The sequence below is a fragment of the Ambystoma mexicanum genome, chromosome 10 (genome assembly GCF_040938575.1).
Source record: "Ambystoma mexicanum isolate Mex_15411 chromosome 10, UKY_AmexF1_1, whole genome shotgun sequence".
Classification (NCBI taxonomy): Eukaryota; Metazoa; Chordata; class Amphibia; order Caudata; family Ambystomatidae; genus Ambystoma; species Ambystoma mexicanum.
In genome coordinates, this window is record NC_090932.1 from 81,851,754 (window position 1) to 81,875,452 (window position 23,699).

Consider the following 23,699-nt stretch of genomic DNA (forward strand, 5'->3'; position numbering starts at 1 on the left):
AGCCAACTTATTAAAGCTATTGCCCCCGTTATCAGGAGGGGCAAGTAAGTGGATATACGCCTTTGAAAAACATACTGCTGGGGTACCCCTAGCTGTAGGAGATGTGAAAAGTCTGCTCGTATCAGCGGTGGGCGATCAGGCTGAAAGAGTATGGGTTAAAGCCGGTTTCCCAGGAGTTACGTTAGATTGTGACCGCCATGATGGGGCCTCCTTTAACACAGTGCGGGCTAGGGTGTGGGACGCCTTGCGCGAAACATTCCCAGATACGCCGGACTTGCAGTCGGTGATGCAATGTACCATGAATGAGGGGGAGGAGGCTATGGATTACATTTTTCGGGTTCAAGAGATGTGGAGAGCGGAGACGGGCACGCCCTGGTATCAATCGACATCTTTATTTTACTTCATTATAAAAAGAGGGCTCCCCAAGGAAGTGCAGAAAGCGCTCGACAAGATTGCAGGCATTGAAGCGAAGGGATGGCCAGAAATCCAAAGCATAATAATACACCATTGTAAAAGGATAAAGGAGAGGGAGAAGGAGGTGGCACAGAAAAGGTTGGCAGACGAAGCAAAGTTAGTACAGACAAAATTGGTGAAGGTCGCAGCAGCAGTAGCTGCACTCCCACACAGCAGGGAGGGAGAGGACGAGGAGGAGGGGCTGATAGCAATACAAGGAAGGATGGCAACTAATTGGGCGGGAACAGGACAGCGGCAGTGGATTGAGCAAGAGCAAGGTGGAGGTCCGCAGTGGCAAGAGTGGACCCCTCGAGGGGGAAGAGGTGGGTACAGGGGCCGAAGAGGAGGCGGAACGGGGTATGGGGGAATGGGAGGAAATGGATGGCAGGGCCCTAGAGGTGCACAAGGAAGTTGCTGGAACTGCGGGCGATGGGGGCACTATTCTAGAGAGTGCAGAAGCAGACCGGGTTCCAAGAGGTAGAACAATATGGCCATCCCCACCCGGGAAGCCCATATGGCCTCCCAATGGGGCAACAACAATTAAGAAACCCAAGCCAAGGTAATGCCGGCCAGCAACAGGGACCCCAGTATAGAACACAGAACCACCCACAAAACATGCCTAACAACGACAGCATGCAATATACACCAGGCAACCCTTTCGCGACAGCAGCAAACGGGGCCCCCGCACCAGCACCTTACAACGGCATGTCAGTGGTCTCAGGTAACGTATTCAATGAAGGGGGGGCGATGAGACACCCCGCATAGGACAGCCCACAGAGAACACTTGCGTGTCCAGTTCTATCTACCACCCACAGTGCAGCAGAGGAACCATTGGTAGGGGCGCAGATAGGAGACAGGCAATTTGTATTCATGGTTGATTCGGGAGCGGAGAAATCATGTGTCAGGGAGGGCCGGTTCCCGTTATCTAACAGGAAGTTAGAGACGCAGGGGTTCTCTGGGGCTGTAATTGAAGTTCCTTACACAGAAGTTTTGGATGTAACCGTAGGGGGCAAGACTGTAAAGGCACCCTTACTGTATTATGAACAGTCCCCGATAAATTTGCTGGGGAGGGACCTTATGAGTAAACTTAACATGACCATATCATTTACCGAAGGAGGAATAGTGTGTTCTACACCCGGGATATGCCCCTTGCGTGCAATGTTGGTAGTGCAAGCCTACACAACCACACAGGAAATACGAGGGCTGCCACAAAATGAAGAGATGTTTATTGAAGGGCTAAAGACTTTGGCCCTTATAGTTCCAGAGCTAAAAAGCATGGATTGGAGGATTCCAGCAGAATTCCTCTTCCGCCCCATAGTGTGTCCAAATGCAGCACCAGGATCAGTGGTGTCGTTGGATTTGCACGCTGTGCAGGTATCAACGAAACGGATCGCTGTTATTGGAATGGACAGAGAAGGATGTGAGTGGCGCACCGTGCTGTGTACAAACGCCAACCTCGCCCTACGCGAGGTAACAGATGAGGATCTCTTTTCAGACACAGAAGCAGATGGTGAGATAGTAATGGAAATAGCGATGCCCTGTGACATTTTGATCCAAGCCAGAGAGATCCCCGTCCAATTGATGGCAGTGGTAGGAACACCACCGTCATTTTTTGATGACGACATGAGGCTAGTACCAAACAAATTATGGACAACAGGCCCCCATGATGTAGGGCTGTTGCATGGAGTACAACCTGTGATAATAAAACTAAAACAAGGAGCTATCTTACCCCGAGTCAAACAGTATCCATTGTCCCGTGAGGCTGAAGAAGGGATAAAAGAAACGATAAATGCACTACTAGTACAAGGGATAATAGTGCCTTCAAACTCACCATGTAACACATGTATTTATCCAATCAAAAAAGCGAATGGGGGGTCTTGGAGGATGATACAGGACTTACGCCCCCTCAATGATGTAATACAGAAAGAGTTCCCTCTAGTCCCGAACCCTGCATCAATACTATGCAGTATCCCAAAAGCAGCATCACATTTTACAGTAGTGGACTTGAAAAACGCATTTTTCTCAATACCCCTGGCAGAAGAGAGTAGATATCTTACAGCGTTCACACTGGGGGGAAAAAGATATGAACACTGCAGACTGCCACAGGGATACTGTGAGAGCCCGAGCATATTCAACCGCATATTGCATGAAGACTTGGGAAACCTATCAGTAGAGAGTACGATTATTCAGTACGTAGATGATTTATTGGTGTGTGCACAAGACGAAGCAACATGTAGAAAAGATTCAACAACGCTCCTGACTTTACTAGCCAACAAAGGATACAAGGTAGACAAGGAGAAGCTACAGTATTGCCTGACTGAGGTCCTATACCTGGGACAGCTCATATCAAAAGATGGAAAGAGAATAATTCCTGACAGGGTGGAGGCAATAAGGTCAGTGGGAGAGCCCACGACAGTGAAAGACATGCAGACATTTTTGGGGATGTGCAATTATTGCCGAGCATGGATACTAGACTATGCAGCATACACCAGGCCCCTCCTACAAGCACTCAAAGAAGCACAACAGGAGAATGGAAAAATAAAATGGTCAGAAGAAATGAGCATATCGTTTCAATCACTGAAAGAGCTAATTTCAAGCGCTCCAGTACTAGCAAACCCTGATTATGGACACGAATTTTACCTATTTTCCCATTGCAAAGGAACACTTATGACAGCAGTACTGACACAAAAAACATCCTTAGGACACAAGCCCCTGGCGTACTATAGTGGTACTTTGGATGCCGTGATGCAGGGTCATTTCGCGTGTGAACAATCGCTCGCAGCAGCCGCATTCGCGATTGAGAAAAGTGCCACAATAGTAATGGGATGCCCTGTGACATTGTTTGTGGAACACTCATTATTTGCAATACTTGATAGATCGAAAAGCACACTGACCACACAGCGGGCAACAGCATACGAGATCATATTGTCCAGCGCCAACATCCACATAGTGAGATGTAAAACAGTGAACCCCGCCACATTCATTACAGAAGCGTGCACATTAGAGGATATGCAAAATCACGACTGCGCAACCCACACAGGAGAAGGAGGGGAGGACACAGTGGTGTGTGAAAACGCTCTCAGCGAGGGGGAAGTGTACTTTGTGGATGGGTCCGCATCAATTGATATGGACACGGGAGAAAAACACGTTGGCATGGCGGTAGTGAGATTAGAGGAAGGTGAGTTTGAAACATTAGTACAGTACCGCCTCCCGTCGCATTACTCTGCACAGGCAGCAGAACTGATTGCGCTCATAGAAGCACTACATGCAGCGAAAGGCTGTGCAGTAACAATATACACAGACTCAGCTTACATGACGACAACAGTACATGGAGGTCTAGCAAGATGGGGCCGTAGGGGATTCAGAAGGGCAGATGGAACACCAGTGCAACATGCAGAATTGTTAAAAGAATTAATAGAGACCCTACAAAACCCTACTGCTGTAGCAATAGTGAAGTGCCAGGCCCATACATCCAACACAGACGTTGTGTCTTTAGGAAACGCGGCAGCGGACGCTGCCGCCAAAGAGGCTTCCTATTTTCAGAAATACGACACAGGTGAGTTCATGATCAAGAACACAACAACCGAAGAACTGTCAGAAGGGTACAACATGATGTCTTTATCACAAATACTAGAATTGCAGGAAGGAGCTAGTGCAGAAGAAAAACTAACGTGGACAAAACGGGGATGCAGCCAATCAGGAACAGACCTATTATGGCGGCAAAATAACTCAGGAAAAGTGGTAATGCCACTACAGTTACTAGAAGTAGCATTTCAACAGCTACACTTCCCTGCACATAATACCAAACAACACATCGCAGCAGAAATACAGGAAGAATGGTTTGTGCCCGGTCTCCAGGAGCATGTGTCTCGATTAGCACTGGAATGTACAACATGCCAAATATACAACTCAGGAATGACATTACGCACACTCCGGGGAACAATTCCAAAACCCATCGGCCCCTTCAGAGAACTACATATAGATTATGCAGACATGGGGGAAAGGTGTAATGGCTCGCGGTACATGATCGTGGTGGTGTGCCCATTTTCAAGGTGGGTGGAAGCGGGACCATGCGCGCGACCTGATGCCAAAAGCGCCGCCAAGTTCCTAGTAAGGGAGGTGTTCCCGCGCTGGGGAATTTGTGACGTAATTCGCTCAGACAACGGCTCTCACTTTGTGAATGAACTCTTCAAGGAAGTGACCACATTACTGGGTATAAAACATAAATTATGTTCGATTTATCATCCCCAAAGTAATGGCGTAGTGGAAAAGATGAACGGCCTGTTAAAAGGCAGGTTATCAAAACTATGCTTCTCATTGAAGAAAAATTGGATTTACTGTCTACCCCTGGCGCTATTTGAACTAAGAAATCAGCCAAGCAAAGACCACCATTTGTCCCCGCACGAAATCGTGACTGGGAGGAGAATGAACACAGCACACTCTCCACTGCGCGAACACTCAGATGCTCACAGAAGTGCCGCAATATTGGGAGACGAATTTACAGACTATTTACGAAAATTGACAAGAGCAGCGCGCGCCATATCAAAACAACTGTCCCCACCCTTCACTAGAGAAGAGGGAAACGTAACAGGATCTGTCACGAAGCCAGAGCAACAGCTACAGCTGATGCCAGGTGACTCAATTTATGTTAGAAGCTTTGTGCGTCGGTGGAATGCACCACGATTCCATGGCCCCTACGAAGTAATATTTTGCACACCCACGGCAGTGAAGGTGAAAGGATTGAGGTACTGGGTGCATTTGACCGACGTAGGAAAAGCATACAGCAATGTACAAGAGGAGATAGATGAGGAGGCACAGACAACAGCAAACGATGCAAATGAGTAGGATGGCTAAATAACGACTTGCGTGTGTGTGTGTGTGTCAGCACTGGACTTGAATGGAATAATGACTGACAAGGATATTCAAAAAAAAAAAAATAAATAAATAAAATAAAAATTGTGTGTGTGTGTGTGCTTTCCTTTTTTTTATCTTGTTGAGTGGTATGTAATTAATGAAATAATAATATTATAGCCTGTATATACCCTTGTCTGTGAATACCCCTCCCCCGCATCCCCACCCGCTTCCATTCCCCGTCAAATGTATTGGCACAGATGGTGCCAGCAAAACGTTTACATGCATGCACTTAATGCACTTTTATATCTCAAACAGGAGCTTCCATGGCATCTAACGGGCAGCCTGCAACGGATAGAATTAGTAGAATGAGAGAATTAGTATATGAGAGATGTAGATATTCGTATGAGTGTGGATTATCAGTATGCATCACATTGTTTTTTATGATAATGTTTGGCTTGGTTACATATTGGTTTATAGCGTTCATCTCTATTGAGATGTACGAGGGGGGAGGGAGTAACAACACTACTGGACCAATTAACAGTACCACCGGGCCCAATGCAACTGCAGGGGTCAATACCAGGGAAGGTGATTTTCTGATATGGGACGGAACTAAACTTGTGTGGGGGTATCATACCACACCATCCAGTGTCGTGACCTCACAAAGAGAAAAGCCACAAGGTGGAATGCAGAGCAACACAGTGTCTCCACCAGGGGTATCCAATTACAATGCCCACAGTCTTAATGACCGAAACCCGTCTGCCATATCATGGTTGTATAACACCCCCACCAGCCAGCTTGCCCCCATCCCAAAAAACAATCTGCCAGATAACGTCAGGAAAGAAGACGATAAGCTACTAGCAATGCACGAAATATTATATGATGAATGGGCCAAGGGGGGCGGGAATGAGAAAGGGGGGTCTAGTTGGTCCACTGCCCAGGGGGTTGGGAAGTACTACATGAGTAACAAGAACAACAGACGAAAGAGAGAAGCAGGGAGGAGGAAGTATGATGAATACTATGGGCTAGGTCTAGATAAGATGGAAGACCCACGACACCCCCATCAAACAAATAAGTGGTATGCAGACATGAGTGCCACCGCTAAACAGACTACAAACGAGAGCTGTTATGTCTGTTCCCTCATCCCCCATGCATCAGGTACACCCAAAGTGTTGCTACCCAAAGAGTTGCCTATTGTGGATGCCCAATGTCTCCTTCATCTCACGCTGTGCAGGATTAAGAACACCTTCCAGGCACACGATGTGACTCTTCAAATGCTGCAGAACGAGAAAACGTGTTACCCAAAAACGGCAGGAGTGGTATGTTTGAAAGAACCATTTTTTGTAATAGAAGGGACACTTTTTTCCGACAACAAGCGGAAGGATGAAGAAGTACTGTGCAAAGCGGAAGCACTAAGAGGTGTGGCACCGGATAAATTGCAGTGGATAGAGGAAACCTGTACACCAGTATGGAGAGAACACATTTCAAAACTAACTTGGGTAACTGCCATTGAAAAACCGTTCAAACTGCAAAGCGAAATGGACTACAAACTGTGCTTTAAAGGAGAAGGGAGAACCCCCATGGGAACAAACAAGAACTGCAACAAGACCCTCACCATCCCAGACCTAAGGAAAGGGACAGCGGCCCTGATGGACACGTACTGGGTGTGCGGCAACCAGGCATACCTACACCTCCCCCAGTCATGGAGTGGCAGCTGCTCAATGGCCACTCTGCACTCAGCCCTAATGGTGATACCAGAAAGCCACGTCGATGGGACACAGGAACGCATGCACAGTGTGGCTCAACCAACTGCAGAGACACAAATGTATGTCCTGTCTTCTGGAAGCAAGGGAGAAGTGCTGACCCGTAACAAACGAGCATCAAATTACATATCAAAGGCATCATCAGAACTATTGGCTCAGATCCCAGACAAGTATCGATTATTCAGCTCAGCAGAAACATTTTTTGCCTCACTCGTCTCAAGTGTCCAAGCAAGGGCAAACGCAAAATGGCTCCAGATAACACGCTGGGAATTGATTCAGCTGGCAAACGACACTGAAGAAGGATTCAATATAATTAAAGTGGAACAAAGAGCTTTACGACTAATGACCATGCAAAACAGGTATGTCTTGGACCTGTTGACGGCGATGGACGGTGGTGTTTGCCGAAAAATAGGAAGTGCCTGCTGCACTTTCGTACCTTCTGAAGACGCAGAGAATGGCTCCCTATCCCATGTGATCGAAGCAGTCCACAACCTAGGAGAAAAAATGAAAATGGAAGGTGGAGCAGAAGCGAGTACATGGTTCGACAACATCTTCTCCTGGGTTCCCTCATGGCTTGGAACAACTGTGAAATTTTTAATACCAGCTGTTGTGTTCCTCCTTCTACTTTTTTGCCTGTGCCAGGTGGGTCTTCGAGTTTGTGCTAACGCAGTACCAAATGGTGCAATGATGAGGGTGACAATGGGCAACTCACACGGTACAATAAAAACGATGCAAGAAGCACAAGTACAAACAGGGATAGATAACTCGCCCAGGTACCAACTGGTGCCTATATACCACGATAAAGATATTGTAGATAAGTTGTGGCACACCACCATCAAAGAGCCCCGTATACTAGAATGGTATGAGGAAGTTTGGGTAGATTTGGAAGGAGATGGTGGGTGCATATATCTAATGTGTACCCCAGATGAATATGCCCGGAGAGGTGAGAGCTTAAGGGGGGTGTGCAGAGCATGGATGCCCATCAAAGGAACTCCTGCATGGGATGAGGCGGGGATGGACGAGGCAGAATGTAGGAGGATAGAAGATTTAAAGAATTCGTTACTTTAGTAACGAAAGGGGGGAAATGTAGGGGAGGACTGGTCCAAGAAGACCCCCCCTCGCCTACGCTTTCTCCCCAGGTGAGGACTATGGCTCCTTTGGGCGTCCCCTCATGCCAGCCGGGCCCAGGTGGTGGAGGGTTCACCCACTGGAGACATTGCCCGCACGTATTAATTGCCCACACGTATTAAAATTTAGCTAGGCCTAGAAACCATTTTGTCTGGTAAAGATGGTGTGAGCTCAGCGCACTGTAGCGCGGCCCCCACCCTTGGAGGGTTTCAGTCATCCTTGTTGCCGCAGCACCCTGGCAGATCCGCTGCGAGCACGTTCCCACGAACAAGACGGACATGAGCTAGTGTAATACACTAACATTGTAACAGTTCACCTCCCGCAGTGCATCATCGCTCCCAGCATGACCCGGCCAGCAGGCCTAGGCAAATGAAAAGAACAGTAAAATGGTCGTTATATGCCAGACAATCTTTGTATATTAATGTTGAGACTACTTGCAAAGGATGCTTTTTTCTCATAAAATCCCTTATATTACAAAAGCCTGTAAGATGTATAATTACAAGAGAGCATGCCCCCATGATATAAGCGATGGTGAGCATATACCATTGCAGTTGGGTACTAATAATAACGGCACGCACCAGGAATCTGTTTGTTACGTGTATGACTGGAAAACTTACACCCCATGGGCTCGTGCCATAACTGAACTAATGCTGCTAGAGGACACAAGAAAACGAATGTAACCATACAGAGGGCCCATGTGAAGAATGCATGAGAAGGCGCATGTCATGTGTGCATGTCTAGGCCCCACATGCGCCACCACCGTCACGAACAAGTGGCGGGTTACTTTCTATGTTCTCCACCAACCCTAACTCTACCTCACTTACTGCAAATATATATGCATATAACTAAATACTGCACTTGTTAAAACATAATGTATGAATAAGGTACTCAGACTGGGTATAATCAAGACACATCCAGCAAAGTTTAAATGCATGTTTTGTAATATTTTGAATAAGTATTATAGAGTGTTCAAATGTTTGTGATGTCTTTACCTAAATCGGCAACACACGAGGGAGATACCTTTGTGAAATACGTGCAAGGCCATTCCCCCTCCCACCCTGCGAAGGCTGCCAAGGCATGAGAGCAGAGACCGCGCCGCGCTGCGTTACCTCCCCCAACTAGACTGGAGCTGCTTGAAAGACTTGTAACCCCCTCTGTAGCACCCAAGGCCACCACCCGCCACCTGCATTATTTACAGCACAGCAGTAAACCTCTGCCTGAACACACGCGCCCCCTCGTAAACCTCACAACCCACCGGACCATCTCAGACTTATGGCCCTGTGCAATCAGGACACCCAACACTTTGACAACACACAGCGGAACATCCATAACAACTTCTAACAAGGCAGAAAGACATGTACCGCCCGTCCCAGGCCCCGAAGCTTAGCCCCTCGACCTATGGCCCCGGTCAACAGGACACTGGTAACCATGTCCTGACGTATTACCTTCAGACCCCTCACAAGGTACATTCCTCCTGTGTTGCATTAACCTGTTGTATAACCTATTGAAAGATTTACTAAAGAAGACAATACCAATATGCCTGAATGACTGCGGTGTGCATGGCCTAGGGCTAATAAGTCAGGAGAAGACATTCATCTCTGCCACTGGCCGCGATGGCCCCACAACACCACCTGGATGAACTCTGCCACCCTGCCAAGCCCAGCCCAACCCACGAGGCTGCCCAGTGACGTCTGCCAGCCAGAGCCAACCACATCACAGCAGCACCTATAGTTAGTCGTCGCCACCCAATCCCCATGAACTTGTGCCCCCTATAGTGTGTAGGTTCTTCTGACGTTTTTTGTAAATATATACGCCTGTCTTTGCTATTGTCAGACAGAGCGCTCTCGGAGTTTGCAAAGTTCTTTGCATGCCCTATTCTGATTGATAAAACTCCCATTTAAGCTCACCCGCACTCTGTCCTGGCCTTATTCCCATATTGGGAGAGTCCTTCATTGTCTCTCATTGCGGGGAGGATCGTGCTGTGTGGGGACGCTTGCCTTCAAATCCCAAGAAGAAAGAGTATTTAGGAGATCAGAGTGATTGACAGTGTCAAAGGTAGCAGACAGGTCAAGAAGAATTAGGATAGAGGATAGGTTGGAGTTCTCATCAGAGACAATGAAATTGGACACATTCATGAGAGCAGTTTCCATGGAGTGACAGGAGCGGAAACCTGCTTGCAGGGGTCTCGAATGTTGTGGATGTCTAAGAAATAAGTACGACAGTTGAACACAATCCTTTCAAGCACTTTAGAGTAGCACGGAAGGAGAGACAGGGCGAAAGTTAGCGGGAAGGTTCAGGTCAGCCCCTTGCTTTTTTTAGGAGAGGTATGACCGTGGCTGTTTTGAAAACAGAGGGAAAGCAAGCAGGGTCTATGGACAGGTTGAAGAGTTCAGATAGGTGAGAGGCCACTGAAGGGGCAATAGGGTTGACTAGCTGGGGAGCAAGAGGATCCGATAGGGCACAAGAGTGGTTAGCCTTCATCCGTACAGATGGCACTTCGGCAGTATTAGTGTGACTAAAGTGGGAGATCGAGGCAAAGGATGATGGTAGAGTAGGTGGAATGTAAAATGTAGGAGGAGGGAGTGTGATGAATGTCAGGAGAGAGTCTCTAATTTTGGCACTTTTTTGCAGCAAAGTATTCAGCGGGGTCATTACCTGTGAGAGTGAAATTGATAGACTTAGGAGGAGTGAGGAATGAGTTAAGGGTGCCCTTTAGCCAGCGAGGATGGTTGGAGCGAGAGTCAATGAGGGTTAGGTAGAATTCCCTTTTCGCTCAGGAGTGCACGAGAGTGTTCAGGCACTGGTAGAGTTGCAGGTCTTAAAGCGAGTGGGTACGCCTCCATTAGCGCAGCAGCCGACGCATATCTGTGCGGAGAGAGCGTATGAATGGGGTGATCCATGGCTGAGGATGCTGGGACTTAGGGGTGAAAGTAAGCAGTGGGAAGTGAGAGGAGAATGAGTCATGCAGTAGGGAGTGGGAGCTAGACTAGGCAGTGTTGGTGGAAGAGGCATCGGGTGTGAAGGAAGAGAGTGAGAACTGTAGGTATGAGAGAAAGGGGGGTGGCAGAAGGTTTACCTTTCCTTTTAGTAATAGGTGAAGCAAGTGGTGAGGAAAGGTCAGAGGGTGGAAAGGAGATGGTGGTGGAAACAATGGAGTGATCAGATGTGGATGGTGTGACAGTGGCTGAAAGGAGATCCAAAGAGTTATCCCCTGTGTGGGTAGGTAGGTTGTGACTAGAGTGGAGAGTGTGGTCACTAAGAAAAGACTGAAGTTCAGACTTCTGAGAAGTGGCTGGAGAGGGAAAGTTAAAGTCACCTAAGAGAATGAGGTGATGTTTAGTGAAAAGAGAATCAAGGAGTTGGCCAAGATCCTCAAAGAATGGTCCAGTGGGACCAGGAGAGCGATAGATGGAGATGATGTGAACTGAGTAAGGCAAATCAATACTAGAGATGGTGAATTCAAAAGAGGTAGGAGAGGATGCGGCATTGGAAATGTGTGAGGCACTGAGGTGGGAAGGGAGTAGGTGTTTGACACCTCCACCTCTGCCAATCAGTCGAGGAGAGAATGTGCCAATACTGGAGAAGTATTCATACTCTCTCCCCAACCACGAAGCTGAATGGAGCATGACCCTCCCACTTTGGTTGGCACAGGCCCTGATTTTGGAAATCACAGGTCACCACGAGGCACCCAATGAGGTGCAAGGGGTGAAGACGGCTAGGAACACTGGAAAATCGGGCTAGAGTAGCGTAATTGGATAGGTAGGGTGACATAAGTTGAAACACAAATCATACGCATCATACAACCGACTCCACACTCCTACACTGTAGCCACCTACTCCTGCCAATTCCCCACCCTAGTACAAACATGCACTTCCTAAACCTTGAACTGTTAACGTACGTAACCACATCCCTAGTTCCCTGCCGAAGGGCAAGCAATTCCTTATCCTGCGAAAGAAACAGGCAAACAAACTCTGTAGTGAGCATGTCCCAATTGTATAGCATTTGAGCATCCTTCTGAAAACGGAATCACCCAGGCAGCTGCATCCCCAGACAATTATGAAATAACAAACGCAGTCCTGGCTTGTGTGGTATCAAACGCTGCAGGCTTACATATGAAATTGAGCCGACATTGGGTCAGAAAGGGCAAGCATTTCTTAGGGTCCCCTGAAAACCACTCAGGTGGCACCAACGGTACATTGAGCGGTTGATTAACCACCCCAGTAGTGGGTCCCCCTACTGAGAATGAAGAAGCTCCCTGTAATTACGTACTTTGAGGCACTAACCCGTTCACCTGAGTTTTCAGGGTAATGGTCTCCTGTCTCATATGTGCAAGTTCCGCTCGGATGTCCTGCAGCACCTTTAGCGCATAAGGTAAAGGAGGAGAGGACGCATCCATCTGGCTTGGGTGGTCTTTCTTTTCCCTTATTGGGGCTGGTTATGATGTAAAGATTGGAGTATTCACACTCTCTCCCCCAACCCCAGAAGTCGAATGGAGAACGACTCCTCCCACCTTGGTTGGCATGGGTCACGGATTTTGGAAATCACAGGTCACGAGGCAGCCAATGGGGCGGAGAGGGTTAGGAAGCCGTTGTGGATAGGTATGAGAAAGTTAGGAACACCGGAAAGAGGGTTAGGGTAGCATAATGAGACAGGCGCGGGACGTAAGAGGAAACACAAATCATACACCGGACTCCACACTCCTATGCTGTAGCCACCTACTCCTGCCAATTCATACCCTAATACAAACATGCACTTCCCAGGTGTTTTACATAGACAAATGGAACATGAACATCCTGGAAATAACACATAAGCGGATAGATGGAAACAACACCAAGCATGAGATAAACACATGGTTTTGAATGCTGCACACATGAACTGAACAATGAAGGAACAAGAGTCACAAACGGTCAGCACACTTCAACCGTGCTCTGTTGCCTTCACTATACCCCCAGAAGCTGCCCACTCAGAGGCGCATTTAACTTGAAATTACCACTAGGGCTTATTGAGTTGTATAGCGCTCAGTGGCCTCCTCGAATGAGTAACCATGCTTTTTTACTTCTTAGAGCAACATTCCGTACACCGACACAAATCGGGAACTACACAACACAGTGTATTTAACTCAAGCTTCAGTGATAGCAAGAAGGTCTAGGGGAGGAGAGCTGTAGTGAAAGTAGTCCGTGATAAAGGAGGTTTTGTTGCATACAGACTGACCATTCCAGAGTGCATTGTTCAGTTGATGAGGTAAGGAAGAGTATGGAAGTTGAGTATCAGACGAAGCGAGTCAAGGTGGATACATGTTAGAGGAGGCATGATTAGCTTGGCGGCTTTGTTTATATACTAACAACCCTTAACTCGGTCTTCCCTTTGCTCTGGATGCCTAGGAGAATTAGACAAATTTCTGAAGTTAATTTAGACTGATTTGCTCTGGCTAGCCACACCTTTTGCATTTCATTTTCAAATAAATCACTGCCAAAGATTGCAAATTGACAGGTTATTAAACGGCACAGCATTAATGCATCCCTAACTGTACCTACTCCCAGCGCCTTCAGCAACAACTGGAGACAATTTCTCCACATCCTACATTTCAGAGGGCAGAAGAAAATAAGTAAAACACATCTTTTTGGGTATTAGCATGATATAAACATTTAAAATTCCTTTCTTCCTGTGTGCGGTCATTACAGCTAAATGGCGATGCATAATTTAATGTACAATACTTTTGCAAAAGGGGCACAATGTTGTGCAGATAAGGCTTGATATTCGAGCTTGAATTTGAACTTAGTTTTTAGCTGAAGATAGTGGAAAGTTATATGGTTTTACTGGCCAAAATATTCACCAATCCTCCTAGGTTTGCCTGTACTCCGTGTGATCATCGATATGGGCGGGATTTTCCTCAAACATGGGTCATTCCCAATTTGCTTACCATTCTTATACATGTTTTAGTCATGGCAACGCGGAAGACCCTGCACCTTTCTATCACACTGTCCTTGACAGAAAAACAAATCTGTTCTTGCTGAATTCAGAGGTAAGACCAGCCCTCCATATAAAAGACCAGCCCTCCATATAAGCAGTTTACCCGCCACTTTTACTCCTTCAAATAAAATATATGCCTACCAAAAATAGGAAATATTCACACCAAAAACAGAAAACGAAAGAGGTCTTTCTTTATACAGCCCGACAGATGTGTTATGGACCAGTGGTACCATCAAAGCAGTGTCACACACGGCGATCTAATACTAGAACTGCCTGGTCTGGAGAGAACTTGAACCCCTTAAGTGCTAAGGGCAATAAGCACCCTGGAAGGGGGCGGGGAGGAGTGGAGGGGGGGCGTTGGCCAATCACAATGCTCGGAACACGGGCTGTATTGTCTGGTACAAGCCCACGCTCCGAGCAGCCTGGGTGCTGCCAGCCAGCACCACCTCACCCACCCCCTCCCTCCTAGCACCTGTGTAGTTTACTACACGGGTGCTAAGAGCATCATTTATTTTTCTTAAAAGAACCTCACCTTGCTGTGCGGCCCGGCGCTACACTGCGGTTTCCCAAGTTCATTTTCAATGTTGATGATGTCACGGTCATCAACATTGAAAACGGATTTGGGACTCACGGCGCGGCACCAAGCCACACAGCAAGGTACGTTTCTTTTTTTTCTTTTTAAATACACACCATTAGCACCCGCATAGGGAACTACACGGGCGCTAATGGCGATGAGGACCCTGCCGGTAACTACCGCTGCGCGCATTTGCTCAGGCTCTTAATATGGGTGGCGGGCCGTGACCGGCAGGGTCAGCCCACCACCTCGGTATATATCGCCTCAGTAAGTTCATCCTGAATTCCCATAAGGAATCATCGTAGGCTCCGCCCACTTACACAGTCAAATGTCTTAAGGTCTTAAGTTGCATTCAGCATGGATTCCAAAACATATCTGTTTTAGTGGTCGAATATATTTTCACCCAACAAAAAGAGGAAAAAAACATTGGAAATGGGAATTCATTTTTTCACTCCCTGAGGGAGTAAAATACTCCCACTTCAAAATCCTATCTGGAGTGGGCACACCGCTAATCGCCAAAGTCAGCCATGGTAGACGATTTCTACACTGTGCATCGTAACACCTGGGCTTCTGGATGGTGCAGACGAGACCGCAAGGTTCTGGATGGTGCAGACTAGACCGCAAGTTATGGACATTTGCTAAAGTCGGGAATTTAAACCAGAAACTGTCAAAATGAGAACATGTGAAACAATTACCACATCAAGTGCTTTTTTAGTACTAAACCGAGAAAAACGCCGCCCATAAAATATAAGCAGGCGCGCAGGTTATGGAGGAGAGGGTTGAGAAAGAAGGGCCTTTCAATCCCATGTGCTAGCCCCAGCCCGACTATGGACACATTCAAACGTTTGCACTAAGCTGGCAAAACGAAGCCAGTGGCCAATGCAACTACTTTCATTTCTGGGGATTCTGCACTTACCTCTTGCACGCAGGGCATTTCCAGCAGGTCTCCAAACACATAAACCCCAGGAGCTTCAAGGACTTGATTAACCAGAGCTGGGAGTGCAGAGCCTTTAGTGGCACGAGCTAGAATGATAAACTGCTCCAGCATGTTAGCTGAAGGCTTCTGTTCCGACATTCCTTTATCTGAAATAATGCACAATCAGTGAGAAACAAAATGCAAAGCGATTTTCAAATACTAAAAAACACAGATTTGAAAAGTTATACACATCTCCCGTTAATAATCCAAGGGGTTATTTTATTTTTCCTGTTACATACTTAACCCAGTAAGGAACACGAAAGACGAGGTGGGCCCTAGTGTGGAACACTCCTAGCGCTTTGCTCTGCAATATAAGAATTTGATTATTTGAGCCGCACTATCCCAGGTGGTTGGAGGCGGTGCCCTCGCCTCCTCTTGTCAAGAGTACAGAGTAATGCCCCGGATCTGTGCGCTTCTTTTGGTAAGGATAAATATCCACACACTCGTTTGGGTGCAAACCACTTGGGTTTTATTATTTAGAAAACAGACATGTTGTCCATGTGTTGTCAGCCGACACGTGTTTCGACCTCTAGGGTCCTTATCAAGGCTAGTGTTTTGAGTTGTGGCCCGATGGGTCCTGGCCAGTTCAGTCCTGTAAAGGTTGAGGTAGGTGAGCTCCTGCGGTGGCTCTTTGTGGGCTAATAAGGAGTCCGGATAGGCTGGTTCACTGTTTCAGTCTGCGTGTGGTGCTCATTAAATAATAAAACCCAAGTGGTTTGCATCCAAACGAGTGTGTGGATATTTATCTATACCAAAAGAAGTGCACAGATCCGGGACAACACTCTATACTCACCAGTAAGGAACACCAGTGCACTGTAATGAGATTAGCGGTTCATGGTCAGAAGTGTGGAGCCCTATTCCCAGGACAAGTTCTTTGTAGTCAGGGACAAGAAGATTTCATAAACATATAGTCCCCTGGGCAAGTCTTTATAGGTTATTTGGACTTCAAAGTACGCCCTTTGAACTACTGTGTACCTGGCAGCATCTTGGCTACCATGTGCGTGTTGGTGACTCAGCTGGACGGCTCCAGTAACTCTGTGTTGGTTGCATTGTGGTTGGACAATTGTATTGCCAGCTTGGATAAGTGTGGCAAAGGGACTACACTAACTTCTTCACATCGGCCTGGTATGTATTTCCAAGTCCACAACAGCAGCTCTCAGTAGTAAATGCATATCCAGAGAAATAGCATATAAAAGAGAAACCTTTTTTCCAAACTCCCACCCCACAGGAGTAATGCTTAATGCATAGTCTGAGCTGTTTGACACAGGTCCCCAAAATTACATTAATAGAAGGGAAACTCCCCAACTTGACACAGGGAAAAGAAAAACAGAAGCTCCTTTTCAGCCAGCAATAAACAAAGAATGAAGGGGGATCCAAGATGGCAGCTTCCCCCATTTAAAGACTTCCCCCATGAACTCAGAACTACAAAGCATCCCAGATATGGAGCATCCCCAGAGTGGGCATGTGACCCTTTGGCCAATCAGTGGGAAACTATCAGTTCATGCACTATAGAAGGGCCATATCTCAAGAGTTGAACAGAGTTTTGTGGTACAAAGAAGACAAGTTGTGGTGTTAATGAGGAAGAAAGATTGCTGGAGCCGAGAAGAAGGTTGCTGGGCTGGCTGTAAAACCTAGACTAAAAGAGTGGGTTCTAAGGCCCAGAGAAGAGAGGCCGACTGCTGTGCTGGCTGTAATAACTGGAGTGAAAGTACAGATTGCAAGACCCAGAAAGGAGGGGAAGTTACATGGGCATATTGTATGACCTGGGACAGAAGGTTAATTTTAACTCGTACAGAAGAGTGGCTGATTTTAACACTGATTGTAAAATATGGAGCCTGGGGAAGAATGAAAACCGGAGACCAGAAATAAGGAAAATGAAGGACATTGAAGTGGAGACCGAAAGGTAGGTGTCTAGAGACCTGGCCACAGACCTAGTCTAGAAAAGGGCAGAGGAAGCAAAGGTGGAGGCTTTTGAGGAGAAAAGACAGGTAAAGGGAAAACGAAGGCTCTGACCAATGGTGAGGCAGAGCAGGAAGACCGAGTAGGTGAAAACACATTATTTGACCAGGGGGAAGGCAGAGCAGGAAAGGGAAGAGGCCCCGACAAGAGAAAGAAAGGGATGAGGCCCTGAATAGAGAGAAGGAGGAAGTGCACAAAGGTGGCAGAGAATGGAAGGGTAGAGACCCTGGCTTAGGTGACATAAAAGGTGACAAGGAGGAGGCAAAGAAAGAAAAGATATGTCTCCTGTGGACTAACCCAGGAAAGAAGAACATGCAATGCTGCAGTGAAATGTCAGGGAACACTAACAAACCCCAACCACCCTGACACCTTAAATAAAAAGCATACACTTGAATATACTCGTTTTGTCATTTGTTCCAACTTGCGACAGTAGGATTGTCAAAGTTGTCCATCTTTCAAAACTGCAATTCGTTTTGAAATTGCTGGTCAAACTGCAGTTGCCCATTAAAATGCACTGGACTGAAAGCAGGTCTTGGATGGTCAAAGCATGAAAAGGTCCGTTTTTGGACTAAGATTGGGTGTTCAGTTCTGGTGAATGAAAAGGACTTCCAGTGGGGGAATTTTTAATACTGGGAGAAGTGGCTTAGGCTCAGCAACTGAATGAGGTGCGATGAACTTCGGTTTGGTCCAGAGGGATAAAACACCAAGGAAGGGGTCTAGCCTTATCAGAGCTTATTGGTAGAGACTAGATTATTCGGGAAGTGACAATCACGTAATTATATTTTTGTGCGTGTAAATGTGCTATTTGTTAGTTCATGCAGCACCTCAGATTTCCAATTAATTGCACATGATCTGAAGAAGTGTTTGTGCTAAAATGCTGTGGCAGAATAGTGGGAAGAATGCAAAGCTTCATTCATTTTTCTGCAGACGCATCAACTGCAAGACCAGAGTACCTTGTTCTCGGTTTTATCACTAGGGATCAAATCGACCAACTTCGCTTTAAAGCTCAGTGTGTCTCTTCCTCGTTCCTCCAACACCAAAAGTCAAGCAAAAATGAAACCGCCTAATATTCTCCAAATGGAGACGATTGCACGGATGTGCTAGGAAGAGAAACTGATTTTTCTGGTTTTGGTAAAACAAACAAAACAAATGCACTTTTTTTCTGTTTTTCACAGCATACCTTAAGTACTTCATTGTGATGTGCAAGCCATAGATACATTTGTGTGCCCATGGTGGATCTAGTTCTTGAAGTATAAATCCACACCCTTCGACAGACCAAGTTATAGTTGCAACTGAACATGCTGTGTTGTATTAATCTCGTGTATCTATCTGGTATATTGAACAGTTACCAAATATAAAAGCATGTTGTGTCCCTGTGCCATGTTTAATACATTTAGACCACAGAGTGACAAGTAGATTTTTCTACAGGACAATTACACGTGTCTAACATCTTACCCCTTGGACAAGTAGATTAAAGAAAAGCAAACGACATCCCTGAAGGTACAAGAGAAAACTTTCAGTTGTATTGCATTCGGAAAGCTTGTAGACCGTTTGGGAACTGCAGGAGAGAAGCGCACAAGCAATATGTAAAGTAATTAAAAGCAAGGGTGGTGATGGGGGCATCTATACCTTAGGGTCAATAATACCTTGAAGCAGGTTGCAAAGGAAAAATAAGCACTTCCATTTGCACTATGCTTTAACTGAATGCAGCTTAGGAGCAGAGGTTATAACAGTGGACTTCGAAATGTGAGGAAAGGATATCCCAATACAACAACCTTGATTTCTTAGTATAGCTTTGCATTCAATCTCCCCCCCCCCCCACACCCAAAGTATGGAGTTGGGATAGGGAGGAGGAACTCAAGCTGGTGGTATGAATGGATTGACAGGTGCATTGATTAAATCAGGTGCGGTCATTTTCTTTTTTTTCTTTTTCATTGTGATAGTCACACATGCGAACTTTCACACTTAAAAAAACATTTTAAAAAAGCATAAAACAATACATTACATAACTAAACATAAAAAACGAAATACATTCATTTTTAAAGCCTAAAGCTCGAAAAACTTTAAAAACTTCAATAGTCAGGCTGATTTCATGCCCAGCTATAAGTCTTTCCCAGAATGCATCTGTTGTCAGCCAATCCAGTTTGTCCACAAACCTGCGTAAAGAAAGAACTCTAAACTCCCCAGTGCCGCTACAAACAATCAAGAAATTGTATAATGATTGAACTATCCTCTCTTTGCAGAAGGAGCACAGGTTAGCTATAGGCACGGATCACGAATAGACTAGATTTCCCTCTGTTAATCACATTCAAACGAAACCTTAAAAACTCTGCTCTCATAGTAGAGTTTGTAAAGTGTGTCAAATAGTTAGCCAAAAAAGCCTCTCGGTTTGTCATAAGATGACAAAGATCTAAAAATAGACAGACCCCGCATTTGTGTTATGGTTTGAATCCCGTCCATTCGTGAAATAGCAATTTAACACCCACCGGATTTGCAATTAGATCCCTCACCGAGCGATCACACAGATGCACGATCTTACCAACATTTATCCAGCTGAATCAGAACAGAACTGGAGCCCCTTTTTAACTCAAAGAGCATATCCTCATACAAAGTCGACCCGTGGTGTCACTATACATCTGTATAACATAATGATTTTCCAGTACATGTACATTTTTACCGATAGAGGCCCCAGTACATATCTCAGGCTAACCATTGGGAGACTCGAGGGAAGACACAAAACCTTCCTCCAGATCTTACCCTCAATCATATTCCAATTGAGGGATTGAGAATAAGGTAAGGTGTCTAAGCCGTGTAGCAGGGATGGAATAACCTTTGTTTTGTAGTATGTTTTTAAAGGACACTGATTTGGGCCACCAAAAGAACCAGTTTAAATTCCATATCCGATTCCAGGTGGTTCAACGTTTGAATGGGACGCAGCCTTAAACCCAAGTAGGTGACTTCATTTAACAATGGCAGTGTTTGTTCAAGAAGCCACCACTTAAAACTCGGGGGCCATCTTTCTGGGTCTTTTGAAGATAACAATATTGAATTTAGCGGATTTACTTGGAGATCAACCACAGAATACTTACCAAAAGCAGTCAAGAGGTGCTGCAAGCCTATTGGTGTATAGTCCAAGAGGACTATGTTGTCAGCGTAAGTAATCCAGTTAATGGATTGTATGCCGATCTTTGGGATTGCAAGTGATTACAGCTAAAGCTTCAGATATGTTGGCTAAATAGAGGTTAAAGAGGCAGGGGGCAATCATGCACCCCTGCCTCACCCCTCTCTCAGTAGGTACTTTGCCAGACAGTACACTTTATGCATTCAGTCTGACTCTCAGAGTGGTATCCTTGTGTATTCTTATAAGCATAGCCAACACATTTTTAGGCAAGCCCCAGGAATCCAGCTTTAACCAGGGTCTCTCCATATTGATGGTAGCGAAAGCTTTGGAGAAGTCCATCCAGGCCCTGTATCGTAGAAGAGTTATTAGAGACGATCGACATCACCAAACCATTCAAAGATGTGGAGAGACCTCTTCTAAAACCAATCTGCAGTTTTGACATAATATCTTTCCTCCTTATCCAATCCTCTAATTCCCTTAGTATCACACCCACACAAATATTTGCATCTGCATCCCAAAGAGCGATTGGGCGATAGTTGGCTGGATCAGCCCGATCGCCCTTCTTGTAGGTGGGAATGATAACAGCTGACTTCCAAGACTCGGGTAAAGTTGTGTTCTTCAAGACTTCACTAAAAAGAGACATTATGGCCCTGGACAACAGGTCCACATTTCAGTATTGGATTAGATAGTCAATTCGGACCTGCTGTTCTAGGCAAGGATGATCTTCCAACTTACATCCTGTCTTATTGCCTGATCTGTGGAAAAGGGCTTCTTGTAGATAGTCTTAGTAATTACACCCCGCTAAATCTGCTATCACGTTGCTCTGCAATTGTGTCCGAGGCATATTCAGGTTATTGACCAGGGACCAAAAATTCAGAGAAGTATTACTCGCCAATACCTTCAGCATCATCATTTCCCCATCAAGCTGATGACACAGATATCTGACTGAGCTGGACCAATTTCTGTCATTATTGCGCAGTATCTTTAGTTTAGCGCAGTAATGCAGTTGGGATTTGGTTGTATATTTTAGGCTTCAAATGGACTTCCTAATATCTCTTTATGGACCATAACTCCTCGTCAAAGGAGTGTGTTTGATGTTTACGCTTCTTAGGGAAATAATGGTCCAGGGTTGTCCAGCTCCGACAGGAAATCCAGATAACCAAGTGGAGTGCACAATCTAGATAAACCTCCCCCCTCGGACAAATCATTAACCACTCTTAAGAAATCATGGTTCAGGGTAGCACTATGCGCTTACAATTATTTACAATCAGATTCGAAGCACTATGTGCCACTACCCCCCCATCCCCGCCCGCCCACCCAGCTTTTATGGGTAAATCTGCCAATTAACATATCATGGACACTCGCTCCTCCACCCACAACCCGGAAGGATGTACATCGAGCAAGCAGGTCAGATAGAAGTTGATAATCCAAAGTGGAATCTGACCAAGTAAACACTGGGGGAATATCCCCCCATACACTCCCATTAGCCATTTAAAGATTCCAATTCGTAAAAGGCGAACCATTTCTCACCATTTACTTCAGGCTTTTTGTAACGCGCTGTGATCCAATACATTGGGAATGTAGGTCATCTGATAATATTATGCCTGCCAAACCATGCAAGGTCTTAATTCTCACTAGTAGGTCAGTCTCGAAGAAATCCATAAGGTTAGAACAGGCGGAATTGCAGTAGACATGAATAACCACTATTTCCTCCAACGGCTTTGTCCCTTTCAATGTTACCAGGGCAGCCAGGAGGCCTTGAGTGGTAGTAGGTAATAACACCAAACTGAAAACGTTGGAGGCTCGGAATGACATCATCAGGCCCCCTGCTGGCCGACCACTCTCTCCCCTTACCACCAGCTGTTCTACTGTTAAAAAGCCATCAAGTTTGGAATGATCAGTTAACCAGGTTTCCTGGAACATTATAAGATAGTAATGAACAAATATTTCTTCTTTCATAAAATAACTGGAGCCCCGAGTCTTCAGTCACCCCAATTTCTCAAATATTTGATCTATAATCTCTGGTAGCAAGGCCCACATCTTAGTCTTGGTCTCCATCAAATGATTGCCCCCCCCCCTCAGGGGGGGGGGGGGGAGTCAATGCAGATCTTGCTATCAGAGGTGATGTAGAGTCTGGCACAGTTGACACTCTACCTGCTTCCAACCTCGCTTCCCTGTTTCTAGGAGGAAACAAATCCTTGCATACAAGAAGGAAATACAAAAGGCGAAGAGAAGGCATTATGATGACAGAATCACCAACGTCACCAACACACAAAAAGAAATGTTCAACATCATTAAAGAAATGAGAAAGCCACCAGGCTGCGACAACACCCCAACCCCATCAGAGAAACTTTGCAACAACCTGGCAGACCACTTCAAGAACAAAATCAACGATATCCGACAAATCAAACAAAAACAGACCAACCAACCATAACATTCAACCAACCGGACCTAACATAGAGCCACTCCAAATCTTTCCTGAAATATCAGCAGAGGCATTCATCTGGCTGGTAAAATACAGCAAGAAAGCAGGATCACCCATGGATCCCTGCCCCCCTGACATCTACAAATCAATCCTCGCACAAGGAACGCCATCAGAATATTACAGAAACCTCCTAAATCTCTCACTAGTAACAGGAACTGTACCAGGAATCTTCAAATCAGCATATATAAAACCACTTCTAAAAAACACAAGTGGCGACGTAGACCTCTCCAACTATAGGCCGATTTCAAGCATTCCCTACCCAGCAAAACTCATTGAAACCTACGTATACAAATTAACCCAAGAACACAAAGATAAACACCACCTGCTAGACCAAGCACAAGTCGGTTTCAGACCTGCAAGAGGAACAGAAACAGCACTACTATCCATCTGAGACGACCTAAAAACAAACACGGACCCCA

At 45.9% G+C, this 23,699-nt stretch overlaps 1 protein-coding gene across 1 annotated transcript in view; it reads right to left on the minus strand.

The window, feature by feature from the left end:
- The window catches only part of COPS7B (COP9 signalosome subunit 7B), a 208,553-nt gene that overhangs the window by 174,743 nt on the left and 10,111 nt on the right, over window positions 1-23,699 (minus strand). Inside the window, exon 2 of the mRNA XM_069617550.1 lies at window positions 15,656-15,822. Within this exon, the coding sequence (XP_069473651.1) occupies window positions 15,656-15,822 (167 nt within the window). The remainder of the gene's footprint in view (window positions 1-15,655; window positions 15,823-23,699) is intronic.